The 16,074-nt window shown below is 46.6% G+C and overlaps 5 protein-coding genes across 5 annotated transcripts; 2 read left to right on the forward strand and 3 right to left on the reverse strand.

The window, feature by feature from the left end:
- Positions 1 to 328: 328 nt before the first annotated feature.
- On the reverse strand, positions 329 to 2,767 carry EV420DRAFT_844961 (alpha-amylase). Its single transcript, XM_060483692.1, has 11 exons — positions 2,568 to 2,767; positions 2,314 to 2,513; positions 2,140 to 2,262; positions 1,921 to 2,082; positions 1,684 to 1,864; positions 1,584 to 1,623; positions 1,269 to 1,529; positions 1,171 to 1,219; positions 1,000 to 1,114; positions 713 to 943; positions 329 to 661 (listed from the first exon to the last, which is right to left on the reverse strand). Exons 1-11 carry the CDS (start codon positions 2,655 to 2,657, stop codon positions 509 to 511), a joined length of 1,605 nt encoding a protein of 534 aa, XP_060326583.1. The 5' UTR covers positions 2,658 to 2,767; the 3' UTR covers positions 329 to 508.
- Positions 2,768 to 3,354: 587 nt separating this feature from the next.
- EV420DRAFT_1622242 (cytochrome P450) lies at positions 3,355 to 5,689 on the reverse strand (the record flags this gene model as incomplete). Its single annotated transcript, XM_060475786.1, is given in 15 exon segments — positions 3,355 to 3,427; positions 3,485 to 3,628; positions 3,685 to 3,794; positions 3,918 to 4,003; positions 4,059 to 4,166; positions 4,186 to 4,249; positions 4,346 to 4,350; positions 4,370 to 4,487; positions 4,544 to 4,644; positions 4,696 to 4,726; positions 4,780 to 4,912; positions 4,966 to 5,106; positions 5,216 to 5,284; positions 5,338 to 5,446; positions 5,500 to 5,689. The coding sequence occupies 15 exon segments, from the start codon at positions 5,687 to 5,689 to the stop codon at positions 3,355 to 3,357; spliced, it is 1,482 nt and encodes a 493-aa protein (XP_060326584.1).
- A 1,531-nt stretch (positions 5,690 to 7,220) lies between these two features.
- Positions 7,221 to 8,427, reverse strand: EV420DRAFT_845321 (RlpA-like double-psi beta-barrel-protein domain-containing protein-containing protein). The gene is made up of 5 exons (XM_060483695.1): positions 8,043 to 8,427; positions 7,894 to 7,990; positions 7,813 to 7,839; positions 7,725 to 7,759; positions 7,221 to 7,671 (listed from the first exon to the last, which is right to left on the reverse strand). Exons 1-5 carry the CDS (start codon positions 8,335 to 8,337, stop codon positions 7,355 to 7,357), a joined length of 771 nt encoding a protein of 256 aa, XP_060326585.1. The 5' UTR covers positions 8,338 to 8,427; the 3' UTR covers positions 7,221 to 7,354.
- Positions 8,428 to 9,319: 892 nt separating this feature from the next.
- On the forward strand, positions 9,320 to 10,737 carry EV420DRAFT_1767296 (uncharacterized protein; the record flags this gene model as incomplete). The annotated part of the gene is made up of 2 exons (XM_060480915.1): positions 9,320 to 10,172; positions 10,224 to 10,737. 2 exons carry the CDS (start codon positions 9,320 to 9,322, stop codon positions 10,604 to 10,606), a joined length of 1,236 nt encoding a protein of 411 aa, XP_060326586.1. The 3' UTR covers positions 10,607 to 10,737.
- Positions 10,738 to 12,803: 2,066 nt separating this feature from the next.
- EV420DRAFT_1647379 (uncharacterized protein) lies at positions 12,804 to 15,810 on the forward strand (the record flags this gene model as incomplete). The annotated part of the gene is made up of 3 exons (XM_060478034.1): positions 12,804 to 12,980; positions 13,035 to 13,107; positions 14,420 to 15,810. 3 exons carry the CDS (start codon positions 12,804 to 12,806, stop codon positions 15,808 to 15,810), a joined length of 1,641 nt encoding a protein of 546 aa, XP_060326587.1.
- Between the last annotated feature and the right edge of the window lie 264 nt (positions 15,811 to 16,074).

Genomic DNA, 16,074 nt, shown 5'->3' on the forward strand with positions numbered 1-16,074 from the left:
CTGGTTCCTCTTTCCGGGAGAAGTTGCACCCCAAGAATCCCATATACAAGGAGAGTGCATATGTGCCCTTGATATATCTCTGGAGCCGCAGATAAGGCCACATGGCACCGACATAGATGTCAGAGCCCGGGATACGAGTGCTTATCTGCCCAGTGTTCAACTTGAAGGTAGGAAGGAGTGGTTGCGAACCGAATCGCGTGAATTAACTATAGCAAGGCTATCATATGGAAAGAGAGGAACTCATACTATCTGAAGCTGGAATCTGCGACGAAGCGTAAAGAAATGGAGAAAAGGTCGTCATGGTCTTGAACAACGTACTTAAAGAGGCAGCGGCACAGCCTTCAGGAACGGACCATTTTTTCTGCTTTCAGCGTTCACGGCGGTGGGCGGGGAAATCCCGACAGTTCTCGTGTTCCTTCTGTAATTCCTGGTGCCTTTCACTCATACAAGTACGAACACTAATAGATAATTTAAATCATAGAGCCCAAAAGAGAGTTAAACGAAAGAATCAGATGAAAGAGTGGATTGTCGCAATGAAACCGACGAGTATAGCAAGGCCGAACACAAATGTTTGGTTAAGTGTGACTCTGCGCGTGCCGTTCTGCGCTTCACTGGCACACAGAGTCCCTTTGCTATCAAGATATCGTGCGGGTAAGATGACCTAACCATAATGTATAAGGTGTTTGCACGGTTGGACAGCGGAAGAACTCACTTGAGGTAGGCCATTCCTCGACTCGATGGTCAGGCTACCAGTAACCGGATCGACGTTGTAAGACTGGCACGTCAATACATCTATCAGAGTCTGCCCTTTCAAAAAAAGGCCCGCATCTCCGGGTATGGTCCACGTAGCCGTACTGGAGTTACCGACATTCGTAAGAAGAGCAAGGAGAGGCGGCTTGGATATCGCTATCGTATTGTCATTTAGCTGAGGAACGAAGGTCATCTGACAAGCCGTCAGCGTGATGTTCAAATGCGGAGGACTGTCAGGTTTTGTCCTACCTGGGTGGTCAAGAAATCCTGTTTCGAATTGATGGCAAGCTTTCGTACGGCATTCAAGTCAGTGATATGCTGCACGAGCGGCTTCTGGTAGACGTGATAGTAACTCGACCATAGTCTATTTCAGGGTGGTCCAATAAGCTCAGGTCATTGAATGGGATAGCTGGTACGTACGATTCGTGATTATTGGGGACAGCACCACCCTGAAAACCCTGTTCCTGTCCTACAACACCAATTAATCCTGCAATGCGTTCTACAAGAGGGTGACATACCATAGTAAACGATGGGTATGCCGTCGTGAATAAACGGCCAAGTGACAACATTCTTGATCAAAGACTCGTCCTTTGTAAAAGACGGGAAACGAGGCTGATCGTAGTTCTCCACGAAAGACCCGGTCATGCATAGACCACTAGTATACTTTCCCTGTGATTCGATGACAGTTCTCATGAGGCTGTCGAAATTTCCTTTCGCATCTGAAAATGCTTCCACAAGTGTGAACCAGGTCGGATAATCGAGTACAGCATCGAGGACCTCTAATCCAGCTACTTAGGTCCGTGCGTGAATAAAACAATCACAAAACCACGAACGAGTGTAATCGCTTGTATAGCTGACATTATCGCTGAGAATCTATAGCAATGGTATCAAATTGATTTTTTTCGTTCATTGGGGGTTTTGTCGGTTACATACCTCGCCCATGGCAAAAACACCTGATGCCCCAGTAAAATCGCGCCAGAAGGATTGTCGAATATACCGAGCGGCGGAGATTCTCAGACCATCAATATTATACTCCAGCACTAGGTCCGCGATCCAGCTCCTGAGGATCTCAAAGTTCGTCGGGTTTTCGGTGTCAATATCAAGGAGTGGAAGACTGCATACAGGAGTTAGCACCTAGAAGTCGATTGTCTATATCAGATGCAATCATACCTGGTATCTCCGAGCCAGCATTGTTCGACCTCGGTTTGGTTTGATGTATCCGTTATAAAACATTGAGGATGAAAATCATTCTCCGATGTGAATGGAGCAAGAGAAGTGAAATTAAAGGATTGTGGAATTTTGTCTGAAGTATTAGTCGGGGGAGCCGCGTAGCTTAATACCCAAAATTGAGACATTGAGTCTTGAGTAACATCATTATTATGAACTTACTGATTAACAACCACGTCGACCATGAGATACATATTTCGATCATGAAGCGCAGAACTGAGTGCCTTCAAGTCGTCGGGTGTGCCGAATTTGGAGTTGAGGGTGTTCAAATCTCGGGTCCAATAACTTCTGAAAGTATCAGCATACTACTAAAGTGAATAAAACTGTCATGCTTGCCCATGGTATGCGTCTCCATATGCTGTTTCTTCTTCAACGTTTGCTGAGACGGGAGAGATCCAAATAGCGTCGAAGCCCATGTTTTGGATATAGTCAAGACGATTGATGAGGCCCTGCCATGTACCACCGCAGTATTTTCTTGCACTGGGATCGCAAGGACCAGCCAAGCCATCCGTCATCGCGAATCTATCGGTGACGACCTGTTCGAAGCAGAATGAACATTACAGGCAAGCCTTTTGTTGCGATCGGCTCACCTGGTATATCGACCTCGACCGCCAATTGGCGGCAGACGCTGCAAATGCCGGCGCGACATAAAGGAGTGTCGCGAAACAATGAGACAGCATGAGAGAGTCAATAAATGGCCGCAGGTAACGATGACTGAAGAGCCTGCTTTAAATGGCCATCTAAGTATTGAACAGTCAGCCAATAGAGCATATTTAAAGCACTAAGGTAAAAAAAAACGAAGGCATGGTGAATACCAGAAATTGAATCATTAGTCGCGAGAATCACCGCATGCAGACACGGTCCTTCGGTAGATCTGAGTTGGGACGAGAAGAAGTATCATCACTCGGGGGTTGTCGTCAAGCATCCGTCCGTAAATAGAGCCACGGGACCTTGGACGGCTACAGAAGGCGACAAATCTCTCTGTATCTGAGAAAGAAAAGTCGAGAAGAACAAATAGAAGCAGATCGAAGGATGCGGCATAAACAGTTGGAGTAGTAAACTCCATAGCTCGACGTAAATTGACCTTCGGGAAGTGAAGTAAAGTGACGCCAACCCAGGACGGACGCTAAGGGTCATGGAATTGCCTTCTACTCCGCGGTGTAGAGCAGTCTTGATGGTCTTGACCCTCATAGCTAGGTCAACGTTGTCGTCACACGGAGGTAACGTTAAAATGGCACGGATCACACCGTAAGGGTTGTGAGCCTTTAAGCGATTTTCGATGGTCTAAAACCAGATAAAATGATAGTTCACTTGATTGGACACCGTCCATACGCTCATATTTACGCATAGATCAGTCACCGGGTCCAATAACTATTGTTAGGAGCCGCAAATGAGGACTTCAGCCTCCTTCGATCGGGGCTTGATCGAACATCTAAAAGGTTCTGGCATGCTTTTACAGGTTGATCATGAGCCCACTTGAGATCTTGAAGATGAAAAAGTTGTGTACCAAACCAATCCTGTACAAACCTTGTCACTGGGTTCTATGACCATCCCATCCTCATCAACTCCTTTCGTGATATTGAAAGCGGTAAGTATCGAAGCGACAGTAATCCATATAGATGAGTAGGCCAAATGCCTTCCTGGACATATTCTTCAAAGATTATTCTTTCAGGGAATTATTTGAATAGCCGAGGGAATACGTCAAACCTTCGACCAAAACCAAATGCTGCTATCGCGGGATCTTTTACCGTAAGATCCAGTCGCCCATCTTTCATGAATCGCTCGGGTTTGAAGGAAAAGGGATCCGGATACGCCACCTACGGATGATCACAAAGTTAGATGCCAGCCCTGCAACAATCACGGCAAAGGACGAACCTCGTCGTGTAGAATGGCCCTAGATACTTGTTGAATAAATCATAGTGCGCTTATCTAAAGCTCACGTACCAGGTGTTAGGAACAACCACAGATCCAGCAGGAAGCCGATAGCTTCTGTAGACGTCATCTACTTCAAGAAGATGGGGTATTGCTGTCGGACAGTATTGAGATACCCAACTAAGCGCTTGCATGGTAAGCAACCTCACCAATAGGAGTGACATTTTTCCATCGCAACACTTCTTTAACGATTGCTGTGACATAAGGCAAAGATTCCTCGTCCTTGAATGTAGGAAGTCTTCCCTGATTAAGAACTCCTGTCGATCTCTGCTTGACCTTTTCTTTGTGCTTCCGGGTTAAACAACATTCCAAGAACGAACGTCGCGATTGCAGAAACGGTCTACGCGTAGGAGGATGAGACATACTGTTAGGCAACGAACAAATGGGATTTACTGTGTCCGATCCAGCTTCAATGACAACAATCAGCACTGTTGACATCAGCTTGGGTGAAGGAACTCACCGGCGTACATAGTTCCAGCTGCGTTCTTAACAGCTCGCTGTTGAGACGCCACATCTTGGCCGGGACCTATCCTGCCCAAATTCGATGAGGTAAAGGACGGCTTATATGAACCATCAGCCTAGAAATAGGAGCCTTGTTACCACTATGTGATTGCAGTAATAATACACAACTGACGAAGCGGCGGATGACCTCTGCATATGGTATGTCGACCATCCTTCGCGCCAAGACTTTCCATTTGCTAGCTTTCCGCTGGAATCCTGCTCCTGGGAACCACTCTGAAGTGCACTTAGTCACATGTTAGATGGGGATCAACGAGCAGAAGTTACCTGGTACGTATTTCAAAAAGGGTAGAAAGTCCTGTCGGGTACACATGAGTCATCGACATCCCGAGAACAAATATGCCGGCATACCACTAGAAATGTTCCCGGTACTGCAGCGATAGAAACGGTGTGCAGTGCGTCTTCGGCAGCGGCAACGAAAGGGTCTCCCTCTGGAAGGGTATCGATGCCATACGTAATAGACATAATGACACGAGCGGCCATACTATTCACTCGACTATTACTATAAGTGCATCACGACTATTGATAATCACTTACTAACGAAGGTGGGTCATGAATTCTTCAGGTTTGTCCAACAACCGTTGCAGAACTTCGCGAGCAGCGTCGAGGACCTGGGGACGGAAGTGCAAGGTCGCGTTGGCATTCAAAGTCTGTTGGAATAAGCGGCGATGGACGCGCCTGAAACGCACATCAAATTTGTCATCGAATAGGTCACGGAAGAAGTAAAATACCAATCGTTTCCTAGAATCTCTCTCAGAGGTGCCGAAGTCAATGACGAGAGACCGACATACCGTAGGGCATCAAGCCTACTAGAAAGTCCCATCCCATCAATTCTCTAACCATCGGGAGACGGGTCCTATCAACCCATTGAGCCACTTCTGTGACCGCGAGCACAAAAGAAATATTTACCTGCTCGAATAGATTGACGATCGCTTATCGAGAAGGTCGGAAATAGCCTCCCACGAATTGAGGACAACGATGGAAGTCCCAACCACGTCCAGATGTATGATATCGGAATCTGTACTGAGTTCAGCTTTACGCTTCGTTTCCGGAGGCAGAAAACAATGTTACCGTATTCCTTCCCCCATTTAAGATATGTCTCCCACTCGAATGAGGTGGGCATGTCATTGAGATTCCCAATAAGGAATCTCTTCTTGGGACCAGGGGGCAAGGAGAGTTGCCAAGACTGGGCCCGGCGCAAGTACCAAAGGACAGCGAGAGAAATAGAGATGAAGCCAGCTAGAATGTCAAGGTAGGTCATGGTGGTCGTTATCAACTAAGGTGTCGGGAGTTGTTGCTGTGTTCAAATACGTGAGAAGTCAAGGCACCTATAGGCTGCTCCAGTATCTGTGGATCAAAACACTACAAGCACATGCCATTCATTGTTTGCGGAGCAGTGGGCATGAATCGCCGAGGAAGGTCAGTCGGACCGTTATTACTTGCATTGAATGGAGTATTTGAAAAAAAGCCGTAATGAACGTTAGCTTCGAAGACAGGGTTTGAGTCCATGCGCCTAGTAATTGTGACGACTATCGGAGTAGAAGCTCATGTTTTGAGCCAAAGGATGACATGACAGCGAAAAAACTTCCGCTACGGCCATTGGGTGTAACAAGATACTTGTAGTCGTGGATAAATTGTATTCATTGGAAGGCGATCCGCGAATGAGTTGTCCACGAGATCGTGGCGCCGCAGTCGCCGCATCTGGGGGTGTGGAGTTTTAGTGAGCGACAGCAACTTAAAAAGCCGGTTATCACCTCTGGAGGAGAGTTTTCTCAATCGCAGAATGGAATGAGATACAATCCAAGGAGGATCCGTGAAATTGCAAGGACTTCACAATTTCATCCTCGCAGTATGGAGGTGACTACGGCAAATCGGCATGGTAAAGACTCACGTGACTGACGCGTCGCGTCGAGCATTGGCAATTGCCGGTGATTTGAATTTCAAGGTGAGATTTTGCGCTTCAGAGCTCTACGTGTTACAGATGTGAAAATTCACAGAACGTAGCGTACAAATTTCTCCGACTTCGCGAGGAAAAATTGGGGCAGATGCAGTTACATGTCTGCACGCAAGGCATCATATACGGTATACCCTATTCACAAGTCGCAACAAAATGGCCGACGGTTGACTTAAGGACTTGTTATGTGACAGTGAATAATATTGCACTTCTAGTCTCTCATAGAAAGATGACGGTACAGACGTGTTGATGGGAGATCCGAGAGAGTGACAATATGTATTTTACACTTCCCAGTGCTTCGCGGTCACAAGGGCAAATTAACGTTCTCGGTAGTAAGCCAAGCTTTGTTACTGATTTCAAGATTTTTTGTGACGACACCGTCATCCTATAATTAGGATCTCGAGAAAGATCTCCAAACTGGCTACGTCGGTTACTGAGATCTGCACCCTTTCGACAACACATTCGATTTGATGACTAGTAGGAGTTTCTAATCTACTCCCAGGTTTGACAAGTCGTCAAGTCGCATTATATCGGGAAAGTCAATTTTTTATCTACGAGTCTTAGGAACTGTTATGAGATTCAGAATCACTTGAATGTTGTTGGTAGCCCTAATGATAGTTTGTGGTTTCTATTTGCAGCCTGATGTCCGATACATAATCACGGTCTTTGTCTATCTTATTATTGTTTTCTCTCCAAGTGTACATAACTGCATAGCTACCACTTGCAGCTTTGTTGTATTTACTGTGAGCGGCGCTGGACCTGATGCCAGACTCAAGTGCCCGCGGCACAGCTCGTATTTCACAAGCTGCATATTGGAGCAGAGAGGCGTTTGTATTCGGATCAACATCCCCGGCGGACGTATTAGACCTGAACCGGTCCCTCTTCTTATGAGCCAAGCTAACAAGGAGAACCTTGTTAGAGGGCTTAGTTACCAGGCTACGGACGTATCATTATGCGGGAACACCAGCAAGTCTACGAAATCTCTAAAGGCACATCTCTATGCCACCTTATTGCACGCTGTTTCTTCTTCGAATCAACCTCGGGCGAACGACCCTCCTCTCTCGAAAACTCGCGCTGAACAGGACTCGTATTCGGCACCGCCAACGTCTCCCCACCAATCTCGTCCACAAAAGACCACGTTATATTGATCCTCCCTAGAGTCTTACTAGCAAGCGTGCTGAACACAGTCGGGGAGAAGTCGACGCTCCATCGGATCTCGCAGCCCGCACAGCGGTCTACGATGGTTACCTCTTGGGTGGTGGTTTGTTGTTGGGTGTCTGGGTCCGTGTCTGGTGAGAGAGTTAGTGAATGAAGAAATAATCTAGGAGAAACGGGTACGGACAGTGAGCTACGAGCTTCTTCCCGCAGATAGGGTTTCTGCCAAGAGCTAGTCAGAATAAGGCTATTGAGCGATAAATAAGAGTACGTACTTATTAGGATTACTAGTAGTCGAACCACTGTCAACAACGCAATTAGCGAACGATCAGGTCTCATGTAGGATAGACACATACGGGAAATAGTCAAAAAGTAAGTACGAAACAGCCGCTATGGGGTCTGCCTCGGTGTTGTTCTGTCCGCAAGCACCCAAACCGGGGGTGTAAAAGGTTCCTAGAAGACTTCGAGGTTATTTCGGGCAGGAAATGGGAAGTATTTGGTTCACCATCTCCGGAATGCTCTCCGTCTAGTGGTTCAACTGCAATAGTGGCGGTTGGACTACCAGCAGTACTTGTCGAAGTACTAGAACTGTACGTCTCGCTGGTGACTGGGGTAGTATAGGGCTGGCCGGTGTTGGGATCAATACCAAGGGTAGTCGTAGTGGTTTGTGTAGTTTGGGGCCAAACCTGGGACCCCGGGTCTTGCTGGCGTGCCAGGTTCATCGAAACAGCGCTGACTGACACAAGCGAGAAGAGATAAGAGAGGGCAGAGTTCGAAGGGGAGCAACTGGAAAACATCATCAAGACGCTATAAAGGAAGGAGGCGAACCTTGGAGGACGGGAAACCAATTGGATAGTACCGCTGGCGGTCCTGGAGACGAGACTAGCTGAAGTGCGTTGGTTCTGGAGAATGAGCTTTATACCATGAAGCTGTGATGGCCATCATGATTCGAAGTTGCCCTCGAGACACGGGGTAACGAGGTTAGGGGTTAAGTACAGCCAAAGGCGAGAATGAAATCTTTGGTGTACTGGTAAGCTCGATACTGGCGAGGAGCAGTGATGGGCTACGGTAAGTTGCGGTGCCAACACGGCCGCCGAAGTAAAGTGATGCAAGTTGCATGAACCCAGGCTTCTCGACGTCGTTGATCCACCTTTGCTTATGGGGATAACACTGGTCATGCATCGGTTTAATGTCTCGCAACACTTTTACGGTCTCGACTGATGTGCATCAATGCGACTCGGACTATGAAGGCAACTGAGGTGAGTAAAGTGTGATCAGGAGGTTGATTATCGGACTAACGATATTTGTAGCTTGAAGTAACAACGTCGATCACAGACCAGAGTAATTCTTGGCAGCCTAACTCGACCTGATTCGAAAGCGCGCACCGTTTGACGAGACGAATGACCAGATGCAGGGACGAAAGGACTGGGACATGACATCGAACTCTTTGGCGTTTGATACACGTCGGATGCGGGTGCCTTCAATGTTGGCGCGGCACAGTCGTCCGTCCATATCGCCTGAAACACCTCCGCATACGGAAATCAGGTCTACGCCAGCCAAGAGTGCGAGTCGGGAAGGACCACCATTCAGCAAACCAGGGATGCCCACTGATATGAAGAAAAAGGTAAACGTATCCATAAGGATCAACGACCTCTAGACCGCATCCGGACGTCGATCAATCACCAATTGAAATGAAAACGCGAATGGGTTGCGCCAAGGGTCCGTTACGATGAGGTATATCTTCATGGACACGATGCCAGGTGCCCATACATAGCAGCAACGATGTACGTCCCACCCGAACTAACCGACCTCATCATCGACCACCTCGCACACGACCCTCGCACACTCGCCTCTTGCACTCTGGTCTGCAAAACTTTCTTCCCTCGCTCACATACACACCTCTTCAGCAGAATAACCATCGGACATCCATCCCGGGCCAACTCAGCCAGACAGTTCCTTCCTCTCCTCCCATATGTCGGTGATTTAGTCAAGTCCTTACGGATCGAAGCGGAATGTGGGTTTCGCGACAAGGACAACACAGAGGGAGACTTTATGATGATGAATGACCTCATCGACGAGCTCTTATGGAAGACAGCGCATGATAAACAATGGGTATCACACGACCCTGCTCTGCCCACCATCCTCACCTCGCTGCCGAACTTAACCTCCCTCGAAATACGTGCCCTCCGCTGGAGAAACCCTTGGCGCGTACACCAATGCACACCGTCGTTCGAGCACACACTCGCCGCTATAGCACCTCAGGTAGCCTCTCTCCGCCTGGATTACGTCCACTTCGACAGCCTCCCAGGGCTCTTGGGTATTTTGTCGACGTTTCGAGGGATGAAGAAGTTGGCATTGGGTGTGATTATGGCGCCGCCGTATCCGGTGGTGCTTACGGGGAAGACGACAGAGCCGTTGGAGATTGAGGAGCTGGAGGCGAACATGGAGGGAAGCGCGAGAGTGGTTGAAGTACTGATGGCGAGTCCGTGGGCGATGTCGTTTGGGAGGTTAAAGAAGCTGAGGGTGAAAAGGTGCTACAGGGCGCAGATGGAACTGGTCAGGGTGTTAGTGGATTTGTCGAGGGGTTCGTTGGAGGAATTGGCGGTCGATGATTGTGTATTGCCGGTTGATCATGGTATGTACTTGACATTCTCCCTTCCGAGTACGTGCTAATTGGTATCAAAAGTTAATCGATGCCCGCCGCTGGATGTGCACCATCTAAAATCACTTTCGGTAACGCTATCATCGGATTGCTTTCCCCGGTTGATGCGTTGGTGGGTCGGGGCACTAGGAAGGGAGGAAACATCGAAGATCCAGTATATGACACTGGCAGTGGAGCATCGTAGTGTTGCCAACGTATTCCTGGACAAGGAGTCATGGAGCGCTCTGAGCCAGGTCCTAGATCATGACCGAATGGGCGCATTGAGGCGCGTAGACATTGTGGTGAAAGCATGGCGAGGGCTGGGGGAAGTTGTTAAGGATATCAGGAATACGATTCGAGAGTCGTGTGCTTCCATGATGGCCAGAGATATTATTCATGTGTATGATAAACAGCATATTTTGATGTAGCACGAATCCAGGTGTTTAATGTGCCGATAATACAAATATGATCGTGTGTTATATATAGTCCCAGACATTCCCAAATCTCGAAGCGTATCCTGGCTAACTCGAGGATTTTTCTTAGCTGAATAGCATCGGGACGAGATCGTGGTGGGAGGTCGTGAACATGAAGCCCGATAAGACTGGAGGGACAGAACATGTCTCATGATATGGGAGTGCAGGTCAGATGGAGATAACAAAGATTGGGATACAGTGCAACACCACATGAAAAAGCTCGTGTTGTCTGCTGGCTCGAAACGACAATCTAGGCTTTTTGAGTCCCTGCAGCCAAAATTGTAAACAATCCCTGTGCAACTGCACAAAATGCATTGTATACAAGAGTGTGAGATGTGATTGTAAACTGCCACGAAATCGAGCAAAGCCTAGTGCTCCAACCCTTTCACTTTAAAAGGGTTTATAAAGGGTTTTAAACCATTTATTTTTCCTTTTGTTTTACATGAGGTGGTAAAGGGTAAAGGAAAGGGTAAACAAACAGTAAAGAGTATGCATGCTGCAGATAATTTAATTCTGAATAACAGCACTTGTATGATGCGGTGAAACTGAGTATTGAACTCGTACCGTGATGATATGGTAACAGTCTGTGTGTATGTCTAGATATGGGCATATGTTGGAATGTCAAGTGTCGTGCATCATGGTGCAGTCGACGTCGGGATCTTCAGTAGGAAGCACCGTTCATCTGTTCTCCTCCTCGGCTTTCCTTATTACATCATATTGCTTCTATTAGTGTACACGGCATGTAGATAAATAGGTAGACGAACGACGATGACCCTCGCCTGTTTGCGAGGGTTCCCTGCTATATCCGGGTGAGCGGCTGGAGAATTACCGCTTATCTCAACAGCATAACCACCTCAGCTTGAGCTTGGTAGTGTCAGTCCAGGCAGACCCATATTTGTCAGCGCTTTTCAATTTCATGTACTTACAAGCTTTTGGTCATGAGAAGTATAAGTAAGTATAAATTTTGTCACGAATACACATACTAGACTACAGAAACTCAATTCAAGGTAACTCAAGGTCGTTACTGGCCTGCTCTGCGCCAGAGTGCCATATCACATGATACTTACCCTTTATAAAGAGTTTATAAATAGTTTATAAACCTTTTTGAACCCTTTCCATTTATTTTGCTGGAACCGGCAAAGGAAAAGTAAAGGGTTGGAGCACTAGCAAAGCCAGTGGCACCAGCAATCCATCAGGTCATGTGATTCAGTTCGTTGCCCCCTGGCTTTTCGTACCCACCTATCCCTCAATTCCTGCCCTTCTTGTCATTGTTGCTGCTGCACCCCATTTCGCAGGCTATGACCTCATAGTGGAGCTATGTTGTGTTCCTGGCCTCACGTTGCGCTGGTTTGATCTCTTGTGCAAATCTTGATCCCGAATACTCATGCATCAGTGCCTGTGCCTTTCCCCTCTCAAAATACCTCCCTTCTCATCCTCGACGGCCCTGTTCATTCTGCTTTCCTGTGACATGCAGAGGGTTGCATCACCCTCTTCCAGCCCCTGCAGGCTTCCTTGGCTTGATCACCAATAGACCTTTCGTCTGTTATTGAACTGAATGTCTTCCTCTGAATCACTGCTTACTCTCAATGGTGATATCCAGAAATGAATTCAGAAAACATATGGCCTTATGACATATTACATAGCGCCATCTGAATAAGCCCTTCCTGTCATCCTTGTAAACAGATTCCTGACTGTTTACAAGCACACAGTAGGGCTTCGCACCGTACCGTATACGGTATACGGCCATATAGCCACGGTACAGTGACGGGCGATGGCTGGTCCGTATACCGTACCGTCAAGGCTCTCAGAACTAGGCTGATGGTATGGTATGGGTATATAGACAGCCATAAGGTAGTGGGAAAATGTATTACTTGCCATATTTGACAGGTGCACCAGCCACCCGTGGGCAATGTATTTTGAAACATGAGCGAGTAGTAAAGGGATGAACAGGAGTAGGGCAGAGGCAGCAGAAGTAGGGAAGAGCAAGTATTTATGCCTGCCATAAGAAATAGAGCTTCATGTGAGTGAGCAAAATAAGAGCTAGCTGTAGTGTTGAAGAGATCGCAGTGCTAGTGCATTGTGGTATGATGTTGAGCACATGGTAAACACACGTATAGCATGCTCTGATGAGGGTTATTTTTAGACAACCCACATGGCCATCGAGTGCCGTATAATGGCCGTCTTTATATGGTTGTTAATGGGCGATGGGATATCCGTCTACCATCTGTGTCTGGGCAAAGTCTTTCACCAGACGGAATGGATACAGTACCCGTATGATGGCACCCATACAACCGTACTATACGGTGACAGTGATGAGCCTCTAGGCTCTGTGCGCTCTGAAATCGCAGACACAACCTACAATTTATCACCTTTGTCCCTATAGTGGACTTTCCCTAATTCAATGATTGCAGGCAAGATGCAATTTAAACCAAGTCAATTGGTGTTCAGCACGCGAAGTTAGTGATTTGCATATGATGTCATTGGCATTGGCCCTATCGATCCTTCCCTTCTCCCTGCGGATATTGTGCCTCGTAGTCTAGAATCTGCACTGCCACCACACGTGAAACCTCCCCTGTGGTCACAAATTATCCATGTGCGGCCTTACAAAACGCGTCGCGTAGTTAGAACTACAGCAAGTCAGCTGCAGCCATAGAGAGTTAATCATTGAAAGTATTGGAAAGCTGATTAGTGAGGACTCTTGGTAATATTAGTATAGCCTTAGGTGCAGTAACTGTGCATACTTACAAACTTTGCTAAGTAAAAACTTGAATAATGTGCGCTATAGTAATCTTAGTGCTAGAGTAAGGTAGCTTAGTTAGCCAGTGTAGCGAGTATTTAAGTTCGCGAGTTTAGAAATGTATAGAGTGAAGAAGGGAGACCCCAGATTATTCTCTATGCTTACCTTCGATCTCTAACACCTACACCATACAACATACACCCTTGAAGTAGCACAATAAAGACATTTTGCTGTTAGAACTTCGTCTCAAACCTTTATTTCTCTAAGCAACGGTGAACCTTTAACAGTTACTTGCACTTACAACCCATCCCTCTCTTCTACGCAAAGTAATTAGGAGTCTTGCCACTAGGAAACTCTCTTATTGCTTTGCTTCGCAAACAAATTTGCTTGCTTCCACAGCTAGGAGACAGCATTTTCATCCCTCCCATCAATGCCTTCTCTTTCTCGCAGCCAGAGAAAGTCTTGTTGAGTATCAGACCAATCCTCATCACTTCGATTCAATCCTACCATGCGAGTTAAATAATTTGCTACAGCCTCTGAGTTTGCAGCTAGAACTTGGACAGTCTCTTTAGAGCTCTTATTTGTTGCACTCACAGCTAGAGTTGCAACAGGAACAAGGTATAGTCCTTGTACATTTACTGATTCATTTTAGGGCCTCTTCTAGGATCCCTTTTCCAATTACTTCCCATCCTGCAAATTTTATAGTTCACTACTGCCCTCTACACTACTAGTAGAGAAATTTCTTTATCTTTCTGAACTTAGGAAGCTTTAGTCACCGCATGAAGGTGCCCTGACTAGACTTGCTAGAACCATCCTTCAGATTCCGTGTCTGTTAACACATACCGCACCTAGGGTTTTGTGTTTCTGCCCACAGGAGTCTATAGGTTCATCATTTTGGAGCCCACTGCGAGGGTGTAATAGTCAAACTGACTTTGCATCCTAATTTCCTGCCTTCACCATTGCTCCCCCAAAGAGTTTTGGTCATAACAAACCCTATCAACTAACTACTTCGTGACCCTTATGAGATACAGAGCATTTGAAACCAGAATCCTCTGAACCTGCTGTTGTATCCCAACCAGTCACCAGTACCTCCACACTTCCTATTAAAACCGAAGAAGATCATCCTATCGTTCCAGGAGACTTCTATGATCACAGACTAGACATCTGGACCATTGAATCTTTTGATTTATCAGAAGAAGACGAAGTCATCTCTAGTCTACAACCAACCACTACCGAATTTTTTCCTACTGCATATAATACCACAGGAAAACAGACTCCCACATCAGACTTTGCTTATCCACCAGACTCGAACGAAGAGTTTAATTTTGCAGAGTTTGAAAGAAGATTAAGTGTCGATACTGAACGTACCGACTCTAGCGAATTATCTTCCAGATTAAATTCGCCCATCCAGTTAACCACTCCATTATCCACCCCAGAAGAAGATTTACCTCCTTCTTTCACCAGACCACCTTTCGCAACCCGCACTACTATCCAAGTAAACCTTCCATCTACTATGTCCGGACAAGCAGCAGCCAACCAGCCCGCACCCCTGCCAAATCCTGCACCAGGAAATGTCACGGGAGGACAGAATCAGAACCCACCTCCTATGCCTGCAGTAACTATGAGCATGCAGATGCCTTATAGGAGAGACCGCAGTGCACCCGCTATCTATGATGAAGCCAATCCTGGACGCGAACTTTCGCGTTATCTACAGGATTTGGAGTCACTTTTCTCTCGTCATTCCATTACCAATGATCAGGAGAAAAAGAGATGGCTTACCCATTATCCCAGTGTCGCTGTCGCCGACTTTTGGGAAAGCCTTCGCGAATATAATAATGCGAATATGACATATGACGACTTCAAAAACGCCATATTGAAGCAATACCCTGATGCAGACACCAACTGCAAATACGAGCATATGGATCTCGAAAGAGTCATTGGGAAATATGCTCATGAAGTTTCTACATTGGCGGTTTTAGGAACATATTACCGAGAGTTCTACCCCAAAGCTCAGTTCCTCGAAGCCAAGAACCGGCTTTCTAGTTCAGAAACTGGAAATTTGTTCAGTAAAGGTTTTCCCAAGCATATTTGGGATGGTATTATGCATCGTCTACAAATCAAGCTGCCAGACCATCATCCTTCCGACCCGTACATGTTAAACGAGATTTATGAGGCTGCTCAGTTTGTCCTGCAAGGGACCAACCATGGTGAAAGTCTTTACACGAGTACACCTCACGTTCGTTATGCAGATAATGGCTTTTCCAGCTATAATGTCGCTCCTGCACCAATTAATTTGCAACCCACTTTTACCCTGGCCCCGGTTCCAGATCCGGTGATAATAAAATCTGAACCTTCTAAAATAGCCTTACACCTCCAAGCCATTGAGGATAAAATTGCGCAGTTAGCTCAGCTTCAAATATGAGATAAACAAGAAAGACAGCAGCAGGAGGCATGTTGAAGCTTTAATTCACAACCTCAGGCCTCATATTCCAATACCCCGAGAGATGGAAATTGTGGTTTCTGTGGCAAACCTGGCCACTTCTTGAACAATTGCACTGAGATCGAAGGGATGATTTGGGCAGGGAAATGTCGCAGGAACAATGTTAACCACATTGTGTTGCCTATTGGAATTTACCCACCGAGAAGCTTACCAGGCAACTGTATGATGGAGAAAATCGAGGAATAT

This window comes from Desarmillaria tabescens, assembly GCF_030435595.1.
Source record: "Desarmillaria tabescens strain CCBAS 213 chromosome Unknown EV420scaffold_41, whole genome shotgun sequence".
Classification (NCBI taxonomy): domain Eukaryota; kingdom Fungi; phylum Basidiomycota; class Agaricomycetes; order Agaricales; family Physalacriaceae; genus Desarmillaria; species Desarmillaria tabescens.